Here is an 18,741-nt window from a genome sequence, read left to right as displayed (position 1 = left end):
TAACAAAAAGGGTATATAAAAAAATATATTACCTTATAATTTACAAACAACTGTGGTAACATGAAGAGAAATCCAAAAGCATATACGCCTAGATTATGAAGTGAGACGTTAATGAACACAACCATTACATACAATACATTTTATTACTGGGGAAATTTTGTCTCCCAATTTGAAAACAAGATCAATGACCTGTATTGACTGGTAAGTGATATAGATTACAAAAACAACTGCTTAAATATGATGAGTAAATACATACCATTGACAAAGCTGTTAATTAACCAAGAATACCAGCTGAAATGTGAAAAAAACGTATTCATTATTTGAATTTTCTCAAAGAACTCTGGAAAGGGGGGTTAGCATGAAAAGCAGAAAATAAACATTTGCCTGTATATTAGAAGTAAGGAGATGGTTCAAAAAAAGACCCAGTTATGCTAATACTTTATATCAGTTATCACAAGAAATTTCAAGACCATGAGGTTCAAACAATGCAGGGGCCAGTTAATCTCAGTACTGATACCTTTTAAATCTTTCAAAAGGTATGCAGTCACAGCAGGCAGACTTTCGTGTGGGGGCCACACAAAATGTTTAGGAATAAGACTAAAGTTCTGGAACTTAGTAGAAAGAAGATACTAAACAAAACTGGGGCAGCTCCCAAGTAAAGTAATAGAGGGTCATTGTTGGCAGTTAACAGGAATTATCAGTGGATCCACGCTACAGGAATCCTAAAACGAGTATCCTTAAGTGCAGAATTTGTAGTGCTGTATAAGCCACCACCAATAAAACTTCAACCAAACAATGCAAACACTAAGTGGAAGCAAAAGAGAAAGCAATATCTCAAACAAAGAACAAGTAACAATACATGGACCTTAAAGGGATACTGTCATGGGAAAAAATTTTTTTTTCCAAAATGAATCAGTTTTTGAGCAGAATTCTGCACTGAAATCCATTTCTCAAAAGAGCAAACAGATTTTTTTTATATTCAATTTTGAAATCTGACATGGGGCTAGACATATTGTCAATTTCCCAGCTGCCCCAAGTCATGTGACTTGTGCTCTGATAAACTTCAATCACTCTTTACTGCTGTACTGCAAGTTGGAGTGATATCACCCCCTCCCTTCCCCCCCCCCAGCAGCCAAACAAAAGAACAATGGGAAGGTAACCAGATAGCAGCTCCCTAACACAAGATGCCTGGTACATCTAAGAACAACTCAATAGTAAAAACCCATGTCTCACTGAGACACATTCAGTTACATTGAGAAGGAAAAACAGCAGCCTGTCAAAAAGCATTTCTCTCCTAAAGTGCAGGCACAAGTCACATGACCAGGGGCAGCTGTGAAATTGACAAAATGTCTAGCCCCATGTCAGATTTCAAAATTGAATATAAAAAAATCTGTTTGTTCTTTGAGAAATGGATTTCAGTGCAGAATTCTGCTGGAGTAGCACTATTAACTGATGCATTTTGAAAAAAACATGTTTTCCGATGACAGGATCCCTTTAAAAAAAGAAACCCCAGAGATCAAGGAACAATAAATTTGACAAATACCAGGTCACACAAACAGACTTTCTGCAAGACAACTAACTTAGACCTGATGATGTTTCTATAAGTATAGTACCAAAAGAAAGTGTTGAATCATAACCTGAATAAATCTCGCAAGGCTAAGAAACAGGAGTCTTACCTTTTATATCTGATGTTCAAAAGTGAATAAACTGCTCCTCCAATGCAGAGTGGATATAATAAATAAGACAAGTACTTCATAGCCTAGAAACAGTAAATACCATTAATGTTGCATCGAATCTACAGTTCATGATTTTGGCAGTGAATCACCTGTCAAATTATGCATGTGATTCTTTATTAATAGCAGAGGTTACCTATTATAATCCTGTAATAACAACAGATACTGTATGCAAGTGATTCAAATTGAGTCTTGATCAATACAAATGCTTAGTCAGAATACTGAAGTGGAAAATTGTTATAACAGACATGAGCTCAAATGTCCTACTTTATGTATCAGAAAAAAAACTCAGCAGTTAACCTGATTTTGTCAAATGGACAAATTGTCAGGATTGGCGGCCTCACTGCGTTTAAAGGGGTTGTTCACCTATAATGGAGCATGGTCTTTTTTATGTTTTGAGCCCCCATCTCTTAGTCAGCAACAAGTGCAAACCTGACTTGTGACTGACAGAGAGATCTGTCAAATTTAACAGTTTGCTACCAAAAACTAGAACACTAATAAGCACTAATAATCTTTGTATATTATCAAGCTGAGAAAACTTCAAAAGCTGCTCAATACTGTCCCATGCTGGTTAATCAGTGTCCTGCACCTCTCACACTGCGCATGGGGCTAAAATCTTCCTGGAATGCATGGTAGCAGCATTTTCTCTGTAAGGAGCATTCATTAGTGTGCTCTCAAAATCTTTAGTCATCTTTGTAAGAGAATTAGAAAAAAATGATCCTGTACAGGTATGGGATCTGGGGTGCTCGGGACCTGGGGTTTTCTGGATAGTGGATCATTTCGTAATTTGGATCTTCATACATTAAGTATACTAGAACATCATGTAAACACTAAATAAACCCAATAAGCTAGTTTTGATTCAAACAAGATTAATCATAGCTTAGGTTGGATCAAGTACAAAGTACTGTTTTTTTATTACAGAGAAAAGGAAATTATTTTTAAAAAATTGGATTATTTTATTATAATACACAAAAGCCATGAATATCCTGTAAAATATATCCTTATAAACGGTGAGTTCTGATGTCATCAGTTATAAACGGTGAGTTCTGATGTCATTTCTGTCACATGACTCACTGAAATTTGTGTATTATAATAAATAAAGTACCCCCAGTTGCAAAATATGAGGATATTAGAAGTTACCTCGGAGTTCCATGACCTGTATAAAAACACTCGGCCTTCGGCCTCGTGTTTTTATATGGTCATGAAACTCCTCGGTAACTTATTATATCCTTATATTTTACAAGAGGGGGTACTTTATTCACTATATATACACGAGTCTATGTGAGACGGCCTTTCCATAATTCAGAGCTTTCTGGATACAATATCCCATACATGTACTAACAAATAATTATATCTTGTCTCGACTGATTCAGTTTAATTGGTTATTACGTACCTGTGTATCATATTCTTCTGTTTTCCTTTCAGATTCACTGTGCTTACCAAACTAACATGAAAAAATATAGAAGATTGGGGTTTGTTGACGTAGCATCAAGCATTATAAAATATAAAATATTTATTAAAATTATTTAAAATTATTATTTCATAATTTATTAGCTACAGAGATTCTTTTTTGACAATACTGATCCCTAAAGGAGCCATTCCCCTTAAAATTTAATTTAAGTACAGCACAGACTGCAGTTTTTCAAGACAATTTGCAAATAGTCTTATTTTTTGAATTTCAGCTGCTGTCTTTGTGCTAGGGCTTTATTAATAATAAAGTCAATGAAAATTGAACAGGAGAAGGCAAGGAAAAACAGATAATTAAACCTGCGTATAAAATATAGCTGTGGGTTGAAAGCCTTTATATTGTCTGTATAAGTATAAGTCTAAACAAAGGTCCCTTGTGTGCTGGACCAACCAGATAAGCCATGTAGCTGTTCCAATACAGAACTATTTCCGCAAACTCTTTTGACATACATAATTACTGGATTTTAAAGCTTTCCATCCACATAAATATGTTTTTTATGGACATGATAGAGCTGAATCAGACGAGGAAAGGCAACAGCATGGCGCTTACAAAGGTAAGTAAGGTAACTGTTCCCAGAAGGTGGCCACACACACACACAGAACTCTACGGTAAATCTACGGAAATCTACGGTAAGTTGACAGTCAAACAACATAACTTGTCAGGCCAAACCAACAAGCAAATCAATGGAGTGATCTTCAGAGTCTGGCACAGATGACTTGCCTAAGGTTGGCAGAGGGAAGTACCCCTGCAAGAGCAACCTTGAGATGTATTAGGGCTTTAGCACACAGGCAGATTCGTGGAGATTTAGTCGCCTGGCGACTAATCACCTCTTCTGCGGGGCGACAATCTCCCTGAACTGTCTTCTGCCTGCTATAATGAGAAAACGCCAGTGCCAATGCACTCGCGGTACTTCAAATTACAAAGTCGCCCGAAGTTTCCTCGTTCCTCATTATAGCAGGTGGAAGGCAGTTCGGGGAGATTGTTACCTCGCAGAAGAGGCGATTAGTCGCCAGGCGACTAAATCTCCCCGAATATGCCCATGTGCTAGTTCCCTTAAAGGAACTGGGTAAACAGATAGGCTGGGCAAAATGACTGGTTACCCTGGTTACCAGTCAGTAACCAATCAGTGTCTTGAGGGGGGCCACATGGGTCATATCTGTTGCTTTTGAATTTGAGCTGCACACTGAGGATCAATTGCAAACTTACTGAACAGATATGTACCATGTGCCCCCTTCAAGTCGCTGACTAACTCAGAGTTATAGAGCTGAAAAGCAGGAAGTGTGTTCTGGCTATTATGTTACATATCCAGCCACTCCAGCCTTTATAAATTACGGTTTTGGCTAACTAACTATATTAGAAAATGTTTTATTTTGCACAGCCTATCTATTTACCCAGTTTTTATTTTCACACTGAACTGTTCCTTTAAAAGGATTTCGACTGTTTGCACAAAACAAGAAGCATTTACCTTTATTAGTGGCATCAGCCCATTCCACTGAAAGGAAATCTTTAAAGCTTTCTTAACTTTCCATACCTGTAGATGAAAACATAAGCCAATGAAATGAAGTTATGTTCATACTCGGTCTGCTTTGACTGGTTTACTTGATGGTCCCTCCAGGATTTTCATACATTGTTAGCGAACGAGTTCCTCTCATCTCTTTAAGTATGGCCTCATATTAAGAACCGTTTATCTTGTGGTCTGCCAGTAATGTTCCCTCTAATTCTTTCTCTGCTATGTGCACATTTTTAAAATCTGTGTGCTCAGGTCAGATTAGAGATTAGAAAACAAATGTGTTTTCAGACAACATTCTTTGAGTCCAGTTCACACAACAAATTGTGGTGCACACAAGCACGCAGTTTAGAGGAAGCATTGCCTCCCAGTCTGTCTGATACTGTGCTATTTGGACATGTAGCTATCAATTTGATAACTACATTGCATTACTTCGAGTAAAAACAGGTAACAAATTATGTTTAAGGGCAATGGCACAGGGGGAGATTTGTCACGTGCGATTATTTTTTAGTGAGCGTGGACAGCTAATCTCCTAAAAATGCCTTTCCATAGTAAATAATTGAAATTCAGAGGTAACTTTGGGCGACTTAGAGATATGTTGGTCATACTGCCAGTGATTTCAATTATTTCCTATGGAGGCATTTTCAGGATATTTGTAGCTTTTGCTTGTGCATAAATAATTCACAGGAGACAAATCTCCCCTGTGCCATTGCCCTAAATAGAACTACAGAACCAAAACTGTTGATTTAGTAGATACTTGAAAAGTTATTTTTGTCAAAATATTTCCATAAGCTTTAGAAAGACTTAATGCCAATAAAGTATAAGCCATCCTGTGTGAATGTGCGTGTGTACATATGGTAACGGTTAGGCATACTAATCATAGTGTGTGTGTTTCTGTGCATGAAATATACACATTTATCTATGCATATGTACTTCATAAAGGTCTTTCTTTACTGGATTCCCCATACTACAAGTGTCTAAAAATGAGTCACTAAGAAGTAAAATTTAAATTAGAAAGATGTTTAAAACAAACCTCAATAACTGCTCCAATGCCAGCAGGAATAAGTACCAATAAACTTGTTTGTTCATCCAACAAAAAAAGGAATATCACCACAGTGCTAAAGCACCGCCATAGTACTATAATGGGAAAAAGACAGAGCATCAAAACAATTCTTCAACAATCAACATATTTTCAATATATTATCCAGCATTAAGTGACCTTAGAAACCTCTTTAAAGTGGACCCTTCACCCAGACACAAAAAGCTATATCATAAAATCCTTTTTAAATCCATTTTCTATTTTTTATTAAAGCATTCATAGCTGTTGTAAGCTCATTTAAAAATCTCAGCTGTCAATCAAATAGGCATAGAGGCAGGGCAGACAATTACTTACATTTTCCATTCAGCACTTCCTAGATGTCACTGCTCTCCCCACATTCCCCCAGTTCTCTTCACCATTTAATTGTGTAAAAACATAGCTACTTGACCTTTCTCCTTCTGCACCATTCTGGACATCTGTACTTTCCTTATACAGTATTGTCAGAATTAATCTTTCTATAGATTTGCTTTCTGCAAGTAAACTTGCAAATTAAATGCAACAAAGCCAGATCATCATGCCTACAGTGTGCGAGTAATAGGTCATTGATCTCCAATAAAGGATCTCAGATACAGAAGGCTTATACTGCGCCCCCCACAATCATACACAAGTGCGCGTTACACATGCATGCAACATTTAATTAAATTTACACTGTGTGATGCCGCCTGCAGAGAAAACCCATGTGCTATTAGCCTAAAACAGACATAGGTTCATATCGCATTGGCGGAATAAAGGGTGGTTTGTCATCTATGCTAAAATTGCTCCCACTGCAGATAACATACAGTATGTCTAAAGATACCTTTTCATTAGTGCCAGTGTGAATCACCAGTAGAAAATCATTTGCATTATATAAGCAACAATTTGCATATGCCAGCACTTATGCCACACAAATGTTTTACCAGTGGTAATTTACACCACTGGTAATTTACACCACTAAAAGATATAATTGGATGTTTTGTCCTCTGTGTTGTATATTTGAATGGGATGTATATGTTAAATGAAGATTCTAACATTTACTGCACTTTTCAAAATTATGAACCTTGATTTTTTTTTGCCTCATCTTCCCAAATATCTATAAGGGTGATATACACTTGCATCCACTTGATGGTAAGTTTACAATTATTTAACCGGTTTTATCAATAACATGCCGTTTATTTTTGCAATTGCATGTGCATTTCTACAAGACATGGGCCATTTGGCCTGGATTTGTACTAAACTTTAGAGACAGAACACTAATAATCAAAGTGAACTCTCCATCCGACTACTATTCCCCAACACAATCAATGAAACCGTTGCTGGGTAGTATCTATATACATTACAAATGTTCCTGTCAGTAATCTCACTGGGAAACCAAATAATTATTTGTCACTGGCCATTCCAGTCAGAAATACACTACTTAAACAATCATTTATTAACTACCGAATACAGCATAAAACCCATACACAAGAATTTACTCACCACTGCATGAAAAAACAAAACCACCTCAATCTGCATAGACCCCACTAAAGCCTCATTTGAATCTACCCAGACAATAAATGGCTTATAACTTTAAGTTATAAGTTAAAGTTATACGTTTATACTTTTACATCAAATAACTATCAACGTCTCTCTCTCTCTCTTTTAGTTCTGGAATTGAAAGTTAGGGCTAATCCTTAAAATAGCTGCTTTGGATAACATATATCTACATTATTGTATTGTATTGGCTATTTCAGTGGTTCCAACCAGTGGCTTGTGAGCAACCCAATGCTCACCAACACCTTGAATGTGGCCTCAAAGTAGGTGTTTATTTTTGAATTCCAGGCTTGCAGACAAGTTTTGGTTGCATGAAAACCAGGTGTACTGCCATACAGATACTCCTGTAGGCTGACCATCCACATAAGAGCTACCAAATGGCCAATCACAGCACTTATTTTGCTGTGTCCCTTATTAATTTTCTTGATTGTGCAGTATATATATATATATATATATATATATATATATATATATATATATATATATATATATATATATATATATATATATATATATATATATATATATATATATATATATATATATACACTGCACAATCAAGAAAATTAATAAGAATCCATTGAACAGGATGGAGTCCCCACACTTATGAGAAATAATTTTATGGACAATTGGAAGATTTCCACCAAACAAAACAAATGCAAGTCTGAGTTTTGATGTTGCTGGGGACTACAAATTGGACCTCAAAAATTCTATCCAGGACCTGTGCCCAGAGTTGCTCTACAATGTTACATTTCCATAACAGGTTTAGTAGATCTGTATGACATCTAGGGTATTCAGATAGTACTGCTGGAAATAAACTATGAAGCTTGGCAAAAGTTTAATAAGCCCTATGCAGTAGTCACAGTTAAAGCATCCTGAGTCTGTAAGTTAGATAAACTTTTGTAGGGATTCTATATCACTTAAGGTGAATAGATCCTGCTCCCACCACTCCCACTTGTATTAATTATTTTATCATTATTAGCATATTTATAAAGCACCAACATATTCCACAGCACGGCAACATATATTAGACATATATCATGTTACATAAGGCAACATAATTTGGGCCACTCATGCCAATACAGGCAGCTGAGATAGCGCTTTGGACTACTAGCTTTTGTATTTACTTTCAGCAGTAAGCAGCTTGTGCACTCAAACAAAATACAGCCATTTGTTTTAAGATGCTAATATGTTGCCTTATTTTAGCCACTGGGAGCACTATTTTCCCAGATCAAACATCCCTTATACAAATTATAACTCTTCCAGTCTGACAAGTGCTTGAAAGTGGGTATTTCCCCAGAGAGGGACAAATTCAGTAAATTTATTTTAGAAATTATAACTATTGGAGGCATATCATGGGGTTTACATAACATGTATACAGTGGCTGTTAAAATGTTATATAGTACGCATATAACCTGTAAAAACAATTAGAATTACAGGCCCACTTATCAAAAGTCGAATTTTTAATTCATGTGATTTTTTTCTCTCTTTTCAATTATTTTTATTAGCATATTTAAAAACAGAAAGAACAAAGAGCAGCAAAGCAATAGCTTAGCATAACAAATAAAGATTTTACAGTAATTTTTTTTAATTTGAATATACTCACAATTCGACTGGAAGGTTATTTCAGAAAAAAATTAGAATCTCTAATATTGATCGAATAGTTCCGACCAGAAAATTCGAATTGTATTCAATTGGTACGAATCAAGTTTTTCTCAGAAAAAAACCTTGAATGTCAGGAAGGCTATTAACTAGGGATGCACCGAATCCAGGATTCTTCTGCCCAGCAGAACCAAATCTGAATCCTAATTTGCATATGCAAATTAGAGGTGGGGAGGGAAATCATGTGACCTTTTGTCACAAAACAAGGAAGTAAAAAATGTTTTCCCCTTCGTCCAATCTTTCACAAAGGATTCAGGGGTTTGGCCGAATCCAAAATAGTGGATTCCGTGCATTCCTACTATTAACATCTTCAAATAGCACAACGTACCTTTGCCATTGACTTATACACGAACTAGGCAGGTTTTAGATGGCACATATTCAAATTAGGACTGTTTCTATGGTCGAGGTGTGATAAATCTCACAACTGAATTTCGAATAGGGGGATTAAAATTCGAATGTGTGAATTTTGACATAAAAAAAAAATTCAAATTTACTATTCAACCCTTAATAAATCTGGCGAGCAGTCCAAATGTTAAATAGTGCAATATAGCTAGCATTTTGACTGATATGAATAAACATCTTACCCGAGAAGCTAAATAATAAAAGTTATAAGTCAGGAAAGGCAGCATCGCTTACATTTTGATCCCTACAAATTTTATGCTGAGCTGTGGGCTACAAATACAAGGCACCTTAACAAACAGTTAACTTTACCAAACACAGGGAACGGAAGAGGGATGTCTATGGAAGAAATTATGTTATTTTAGGCCGAAATATAATTCCCAGCACTGGCCATGGGGTCCAATTCTAAGCAATTGGAGTTTCATTGGATATAGAATGAATCTGCAGAAATCGGTTAAGAATAAACGTTTACACCAAAGTTTCTTAAAGGGGTTGTTCACCTTGTGAAAAGTTAACACAAATTGTTTTCAGATTGGTCCCCAGAAGTCCTTTTTCAATTCAATGAAATTTTTATTTTTTTCCAAAATCTAAGTTTAAAATTTTATTGTTCATTTTAATGTTCCTGTCTCTGGCGCATCAGTTTGGCAGCTCAGTAACTCAGGTGCAGATTCAGAACATGACAGTTAGTTGATACATTTCTTAGCAGCATCTCTGGAGTATTAGCAGCTATTGTATCAATTTAAACAGCTGCGTTTAATGAAACTCAGGGATTCTGCTCAGCAGGGCCAGACAAGAAGGGTATCAACTAAACATATCAATTTTGAACAGTTTACAAGTTCGACAACCCCCCTCCCCGAGCTGCTTTAGACGGTAAATAACTTTACACTTCAATATTAAAAAAAGAAAAGGAAAATAGAAAATAGAAAGTAATTGTAAAAAGTTTTTATTTCTGTTATTTCTGAACTGCCTGAAACCAACTGAACTGAAAAAAGTGAACTGCCTGGTGATCAAAGAACCATGTGCCACTGCTCTAAAATAACTGATCCATTCATGCAAAAAAAAAAAAATAATAAAATAAAAAGTTTGTTCACTGTGGCACAATGTCCAATGTCAGCAAACCAGATTTCCAAAACATATGAAAAAAATTTCAATTTATTTAACCTGAAATGATATCAGGTTGGGTCTACATTAATGGATTGGGCGATGTTAACAATGGCCATGGCAAACAATTTCAGCCTGTGTGCAACTTCATTGCCCCAATTTTAAATGTCGTTATATACAGACATTACATATTTAAAATATATATTGCAATAAGTTCATTCAATGAAGCTTTTAGCAAATCTAAACATACAGTTAGGCCCATAAATCTTTGGACATAGACAACTTTTTTCTAATTTAGGTGCTTTACATTACCACAATGAATTTTAAATGAAACAACTCAGATGCAGTTGAACTGCAGACTTTCAGCTTTAATTCAGTGGGTTGAACAAAAAGTTTGCATAAAAAATGTGAGGAACTAAAGCCTTTTTTTACACAATCACTTAATTTGGCTCAAAAGTAATTGGACAAATTAAAAAACTATAAAATAAAATGTTCTTTTCTAATACTTGGTTGAAAACCCTTTGCTGGCAATAACAGCCTGAAGTCTTGAACTCATGGACCAGATTATGGGTTCCTCCTATTTAATGCCCTACCAGGCCTTTACTGCAGAGGCTTTCAGTTGCCATTTGTTTGTGGGCCTCTCTGTCCGAAATTTAGTCTTCAACAAGTGAAATGCATGCTCATGCCATTCAAGAATATTCCACTTCTTTACTTTAATAAACTCCTGGGTTGCTTTTGGCTGTATGTTTTCATTATGAAAAGCCTCCCAATCAATTTGACTACATTTAGCTGGATTTATGCAGACTGCATGTCTCTGAACACCTCAGAATTCATTCGTCTGCTTCTGTCCTGTGTCACATCATCGATAACCAGTGCCACTGGCAGCCATGCACGCCCAAACCATCACACTGCCTCCACCATGTTTTAAAGATGATGCTTTGGATCATGAATGTTCCATGCCTTTTCCATACTTTTTTCTTGCCATCATTCTGGTAGAGGTTGATCTTGGTTTCATCTGTCCAAAGAATGTTTTTCCAGAACTGTGCTGGCTTTTTTTTTAGATGTTTTTAGATGTTTTTTTTTTTAGAAAAGTCCAATCTAGCCTTTCTTGAGGCTTATGCGTGGCTTGCACCTTGCAGTGCACCCTTCCATGCAGTCTTCTCTGTATGGTAGACTTGCATATTGATAGATCTACCTCCTGGAGAGATTCTGCGATCATCCAGCACTGTTGTCTTCCGTGGACGTCCAGGTCTTTTTGCGTTGCTGAGTTCACCAGTGCTTTCTTTCTTTCTTTCTCAGGATGTACCAAACTGGAGATTTTGCCACTCCTAATATTGTAGCAATTTCTCAAATGGTTTTTTTTCTGGTTTTGCAGCTTAAAGATAAAAATAGCTTGTTTCACCTGCATGGAGAGCTCCTTTGACCGTATGTTGTCTGTTCACAGCAAAATTATCCACATACAAGCACCCCGCTCAAATCAACTCCAGGGGGCAGATCGGTAAAGGGCAAAGTGACTAACGCTAGCGAAAATTTGCCAGCGTGAGGTAGATTTCCTAATGGGCGCCACTTTGCTAGCTTCGCACTCTAAAGCCAGCTGAATTTTCCCTCTGGTGAATGGACGTAACTCCACAAATTCACTAAGATGCAGATTTTACTGAACATTACCACATCCACCAGACTTGCCTTCGCCAGCTCAGACCAGGCGAAGTGCAATAGAGTGCATAGGACTTCCTCAATTTTTCTAAGTCCCAAAAAACTCTGGCGTCTTTTCTTTTTTCTTAGTGATAGCCTGCAAAGGTCAGTAAAATTTTTTGGAACATAAACTATACACTGGGCTCATGTGTAGGGCATTATAACAACTCTATTTTATTTATTAAGGTTCCCTGGACTTGTGTAATATAATGTATTTGCTGCAACATATACGTCCATGTAACTTTCTCATTTCCCGCCGTATGCAAATTCTGCAACGCTAGTGCATCTTCGCTTTGATTGCCGAAGTAACGCTAGCGAAACACTAGCGCCCTGGATGCAACTTCCCACTTTAGTGAATTGCCGTTGTCCTAGCGAATTTATGCCTGGCGAAGTGTTGCGATGGCTGTGAAGCCGTCGCTGGTTAAGGAATTTGCCTCCAAGGCTTTTATCTGCTTAATTGATAATGACATAACGAAGGAATTGCCCACACCTGCCCATGAAATAGCCTTTGAGTCAATGGTCCAATTACTTTTGAGCCTCTGAAATGAAGCGATTGTGTTAAAAAAAGGCTTTAATTCCTCAGTTTTATCTTTTTGTTCATTCATCTTTTTGTTCAACCCATGGAATTAAAGTTGAAAGTCTGCAGTTCAACTGCATCTGAGTGGTTTCATTTGAAATTCATTGTGGTAATGTACAGAACCAAAATTAGAAAAGTGTTGTCTCTGTCCAAAGATTTATGGGTCTAACTGTATATAGCATCACTATTGTTTCAAAAGTTAGCAAATTTCAAAAGAAATTTCTGTATATTTAGGAAGTAGTTCATACCTGCTTTTGTAGACATCCCAACCATATTTTTCTTCTTTTTCCAAAAGCTGATATCATTTTTAAATGCAAGAAAATCAAAAAGGAGCTAGAAGATGAAATACCATTAATTAATTAAAAAATTATCAATATAAAAATATATTAGAATTTGAAAACAATTTGTACAATTTAGATGAAATATGCATAATCGAAATATCTGCACATATTTATTAGATCTACTTTTTGCAGAAACAACAGCTTTAAGTGTTTGGGCTTAAGTATGTACTGTGCCAGCTTTGCACACTGTTTGGGGCTATTATGGACCATTATATGCAAATTTATTCCAAGTTGTTCAGATTAGTTGGATAATGCTTGTGCACCCAACTATTCAAATAGTGAAAATATCATACAGGTCAGGGGTATAAACATACCCCATTCCCCTTATATTCAGCCAGTCCAGTCATCTATACTGGAGTATTATTTAAGCAACTCTGCTGCACCATACCGATTAAGATTGATCACAGTGCATGCTGTTTTATATAATTTATATCATGAACAATCTCTTTATTAAAGACTAGTTAAAGTCTGACACTTAAGCCAAGTGGAAGTCCAATAGAGCACAGGTGGGAGAAAAGACAAATATAAAGACAGCTTCAAAACAATCTCTTCTGTCATTAGAATAATTCTGATATTAACACAGAACACTTTTCATGGAGGCTTACATGTGTATTTTAGTATCCCTTCATATAAACCTGAAGAAAATTAATATATATACTTACATGAAAAGCTGCAACAAAAAAAGTCAGTGCCAGAAAGTATAGATTTGTGTCAACAAATAATCCTTTAACTTCATCTGCATCCTTCTCTGAAAACCCTGTTATAAACAAAAATGAAAATCCTGTTATTTTTCTTTAGTGTTTTTCTTCGATAACGGATGACCCACTAATGGTGGTAATATAGAAAAAAAAATTACAGTATTTAGAATATACTACATTAAACAATATAATGAAACATGATGGCGGTGACCTGATTCATTGTTTTATTTACAACAGTAGCTATCTGTGCTACTATCCTGTTATGTATATATATTTTTATTTTTCTTCCATGAAGTCTTCCATACCTTGCAATGTATTTCAAAAGAAAATATTAAGTTGGGGGGCAATTTTTGAGATTTACTAAGATGTAATGCTGCTAAAAAATTTTATCTGAAAATACTCCAGCTAAAACCTGTTGAGGTCATGTAAAGGTCAATGGCAGATGTCCCTTTTACAATTACAAGATGTTTTTTGCCTGATTTTAGAGGGTTTAGGCTGTCTGGTTTCCATTAGAAAGTCGCACAATCAAATTTTCCCACAATTTTATCAAGACTTTTCCTGCACACACCATTTTTGTTTGAATCTTTAGTAAATTAAGCCAAATCGTTGTTGGAAGTTAGGTCATATTTTTATTTTTAAAATAATGAGAAACATTTGAGTTTTAATAAATACCCCCCTTAGACTACTGAAATAAAAATCAACGAGTTTATCCATTTTATAGATCAAAATTGTTACATACAAATCACAAATCAAATGCAACATACCAAACTGCTGTAAAGAGTATACAGCATCTTGCATGTGGATCCAAAATCGAAGCTTTCCCAAGGATATTTTATCATATGAGACAGTGAGGGGGAGCTCTGTAGTTGAACGATTTATCATCTGTTTTAAGAAATGTTAATTAGATATTGCTGGTATGCAAATACAAAAATTATTATTATTGACATGTATTTTTTTTAGAGCACCAACAAAGCTAAATATTTAATAATGTAGATATTATTGTTTGCATGTTGACACCAAGCTGTAGGATGTATACAAGATGGTGATGTGGTGTCTTAACAAATTGCCACTGCCCAGTAAATATGACTTCAATTGTCATTTTAAAAAATGATTAAGAAATCCGTTCAAGACATATAATTCTATTTAACCAAGTATTTTGCAAGAGGTCCTTTGTACAGAAACTAAAAATAATGGGGGTCATTTATGAACACTGGAACTCAGCAGTAACCCATAGCAACCAGTGATAAGTATTTTTCGACCAGCTGCATGTAAGAAAGCACACATTTTAGTGGTTGGCATCGTTTGCTGCCCAAGTGCAAATTTGCCCAATACTGATAAATTAACCCTACTGTTAGTGTCTTGTAAAGCATGTATTTACCAACAAGAGAACCCCACGTTTTATTTACAGCCCATGCAACAGAAAGCAGTTGAATGATGACACTGAAAATGTGTACCAAAAGCCTCTAGATCCATGTAAAACATAAAACAAAGACGAATTTTGGAAATTGAAAGATGAACCTTGGGATAAAAAAAAAAATGGGCACAATTGGCAGCACTGTCATAGGAAAATGAGTACTTTACCTCAGTAAAATAGAAAATAAAGATGAAATATGTTGGTTAAGAATACATTTCCCTCACATTTTTGGCAATAATGGCATGAACTCTAATTTTTTTAAAATTTGGGCACACTGTTTGGGGAGTGATTTTGCCTATTGATTTTGAGACATTTTGGCCCAGTTGCTGCTTTAGTGAGACGGCACTTGCACGAGTCAATTTTCGAATGCCTCATATTCTCCACTGAATTAGAATCAGAGATTTTAATAGACAACAGTACTATGATGTTAAAGGAACAGTTACACCAACAAGTGAAAGTGTATTTAATTAATTAAAATATAATGCCCTGTTGGCCTGCACTGGTAAAATTAGTTTGTTTGCTTCAGCAACTCTACTATAGTTTATATAAACGAGCTGCTGTGTAGCCATGGGGGCAACCATTCAAAGCTGAAAAGCAGACAACAGATAAGCCCTGTAGTATACAATGGGATTCTACATAGCTTATCTATTATGTCCTATTTGTCTTGTGCTTGGATGACTGCCCCCCTGGTTACACAGCAGCTTGTTTATATAAACTATAACAGTCTTTCCAAAGCAAGCACTCCAGTGTTGCAGGGCAACTGTACATTATTTATTACTTAATACTTAAAGGGGTTGTTCACCTTCCAAACACTTTTTTCAATTCAGTTTTCAGATTATTCCCCAGAAATAATTCAGTTCAATTACTTGAACTGTTTTCCCAAAATCTAAGTTTAAAGTTGAATGTTCGTGTCTCTGGTGTTTGAGTCTGGCAGCTCAGTAATTCAGGTGCAGATTCTGAACTGTTACAATTTTGCAACATTTAGTTGATATACTTCTCAGCAGCATCTCTGGAGTATTAGCAACTATTGTACCAATTCTAACAGCTGCCTTTCATCAAACCCAGAGATTCTGCTCAACAGGGACAAAGATAAGAAATGTGTGCTTTAAAAGGAAAAAAATTACATTTTACGATTCAATATTAGAAAAACTGTGACACACAGAAAATAGAAAGTAATTCGAAAAAGTCATTTTTTATGGTGATCTATCTGAAAACAACTAGTTGCTGTTGAACCTCTTTAATACACTTTCATTTTTTGATGTTACGGTTCCTTTAATGAGACACTTCAGTATTTTGTTAGCCTCCTGTTTTGGATCATTAGATTGTGGAGAGGGTACGTTTTGTTCAGGCTGCAGTTTTTAGCAGACTGAATTAGATTCCTTTCCGGTTTTTACTTTATATTTTGTACCATTCATTCACCTTTTTATTTAATAAGCTGTCGAGTCCCTGCTGATCAAAAGCCTCTCACCACCACACATCAATATAGTTATGGGTCAATCAGTAGTGTGGTATCCATTATATTACATGTGAAACAGATGCCTCGGCATTTATCTATGTTGTCACATTTTTCTTTATAGCAAAGAATCCTAAAGAATCGACCAATAATACCACAATTTTCAGGCTTGAAGAAGCTTGTGGGTGATTCAGGTGTGACCATGCTTATCTGAATTAAAGTAGAACCCCCATTTTGCATTTTTCAGGGGACCATGAAAAAATTATGTAAAATTTGGGATATGTGTTAAAGTAATTTTTTCTTCAAGTACTGAAAGGATATAAGTTCTTTATTTCACAAATAATAACATTCATAGAGGAAAAAAACTGTTTTTGAGTACATGAAGACAAAATATTGATGTAAAATCTGGGAAAACATTACTTAAAATCAGGGAAATGCACCCATTGACAAATGAAAAATTTCAAATGTGGAAAAAATTTAAATCAGGGTACTTAAAATCGAGGTTTCACTGTACTTAAAAACAAAGAGCAAAATATGTGTGCTATTAAGCTAAAAGAGGAAGTTTATTTTTTAAAATTTATATTTTGGTTTCTTTTCCTTGGCAACTGCTTCACTTGCTGAGTTTCAAGCAGTTGCTGACCCTCCACTCTATTCTAACCTTTCAGCAGCTTATACAATGTGCTGGTTCCAATAGTTCTAAGGCTAATGCAAACAAGTGTTTTCAGACCATATATTGCCCTGTGTGTGCTAGGACAAGTGGATGCCACTAGCACAAGGTGGTTTTGTCATTGGCCAAGTATGACATTAGCTTTAAACAGCAGTGTTGTGGGGGATATAGGGCAGTAAAATTGGAAAATCTATTTAGAAAACCCCTAAAAACAACATTTGTGGGGTGGAGGAAGCAATTAATTAAAATGCAGCAGTCTGTGAAGCAGCTTCCCAAATAAAAGAAAAAGACAAACATTAAAAAAAGGCAGCTTTAAATCATTTCACTGCTTTACACTCAACACCGTAAACGGAGTTTTGAATAAATCAATCTGTGCCACTGACATATAAAAGAAGCCACAAACACAGAAAAAATTCTTAAGCACTTATAACTTACCATTAAATCTTTTACTCTGTTGCTTAACTGATCAATGAATATTATGGGAAGATAGTAAACGGATTTCCCCAATTGTATCCTACAACAAGATAGATTGAAATTAATACATAACATTTTTTTTTGTATATGAAACAACAACAGAGATTAAAATAAAAATTAAATAAATCTATATAGCCTCAACATGATTCTTTCTGTGCTATAGATGTGTTTTTCCTTTGATCAGTACTACGGTTCAATTGATAAATTCGAATTTTCAATTTTTTTTGTTGGTCAAAACTCACAATTTTGAATTTAAAACCACCAACTCGAATTTGAATTTTCAATGTGAGATTTTATCATACCTCAACCCCAAATTTTTACCAAGTTTCACTTAGAAAATTACGCTCCGATGGGAGACTCCAATGGGAGAAAAAAAAAGGGCGTTAACGCAAAAAAGTCAGGTTTTTTTTTTTGGGAGGAAAAAACGATTTGATTTGAAGTTTTCATGTCAGGACTATTCAATTGAATTTTAGACATTCAAATTTTTAAATAACATACTATTGAATTGTGAATAAAATTATATTTATTCAAGTTTAAAAGAATTCCCATCTAAAATTCGATTTTTGATAAATAACCCCCTAAATGCCTCTGCAATAAGTAATAAATGGCTCTTTCTATGCATACTAAATGCTTTTTTCCGCCCAGCCTATCGGTGCTTATGCATTTCCCTTGAACCAATTCCATACACCGAAGGGCACATTTACTAAGCTCGAGTGAAGGATTCGAAGTAAAAAAAAAACTGCGAATTTCAAAGTTTTTTTTTGGTGTACTTCGACCATCGAATAGGCTACTTCGATTCGAACTAAAAATCGTTCGACTATTCAATAGTTGAAGTACTGTCTCTTTAAAAAAAACTTCGACTACATACTTCGCCACTTTAAACCTACCGAGCTACAATGTTAGCCAATGGGTACCTTCTCCATAAGTTTGCTAAGCTTTTTCTGATC

At 35.5% G+C, this 18,741-nt stretch overlaps 1 protein-coding gene across 3 annotated transcripts in view; it reads right to left on the bottom strand.

Moving 5' to 3' along the window:
- Positions 1–18,741, bottom strand: part of clptm1l.S (CLPTM1-like S homeolog) — a 28,943-nt gene that overhangs the window by 4,547 nt on the left and 5,655 nt on the right. For all 3 annotated transcript variants that reach the window (XM_018269365.2, XM_018269366.2, XM_018269363.2), the window contains exons 6-15: positions 17,756–17,834; positions 14,551–14,668; positions 13,751–13,845; positions 12,996–13,080; positions 5,742–5,845; positions 4,667–4,732; positions 3,127–3,177; positions 1,677–1,759; positions 257–291; positions 33–88 (exon numbers count right to left, since the gene is read on the bottom strand). In XM_018269365.2, coding sequence (XP_018124854.1) covers positions 33–88; positions 257–291; positions 1,677–1,759; positions 3,127–3,177; positions 4,667–4,732; positions 5,742–5,845; positions 12,996–13,080; positions 13,751–13,845; positions 14,551–14,668; positions 17,756–17,834 — 772 coding nt within the window. The remainder of the gene's footprint in view (positions 1–32; positions 89–256; positions 292–1,676; positions 1,760–3,126; positions 3,178–4,666; positions 4,733–5,741; positions 5,846–12,995; positions 13,081–13,750; positions 13,846–14,550; positions 14,669–17,755; positions 17,835–18,741) is intronic.

The sequence above is a fragment of the Xenopus laevis genome, chromosome 6S (genome assembly GCF_017654675.1).
Source record: "Xenopus laevis strain J_2021 chromosome 6S, Xenopus_laevis_v10.1, whole genome shotgun sequence".
NCBI classification, from domain to species: Eukaryota; Metazoa; Chordata; class Amphibia; order Anura; family Pipidae; genus Xenopus; species Xenopus laevis.
The sequence above is the reverse complement of the archived record's forward strand: the minus strand, read 5'-3'. Positions and strand labels throughout refer to the sequence as shown.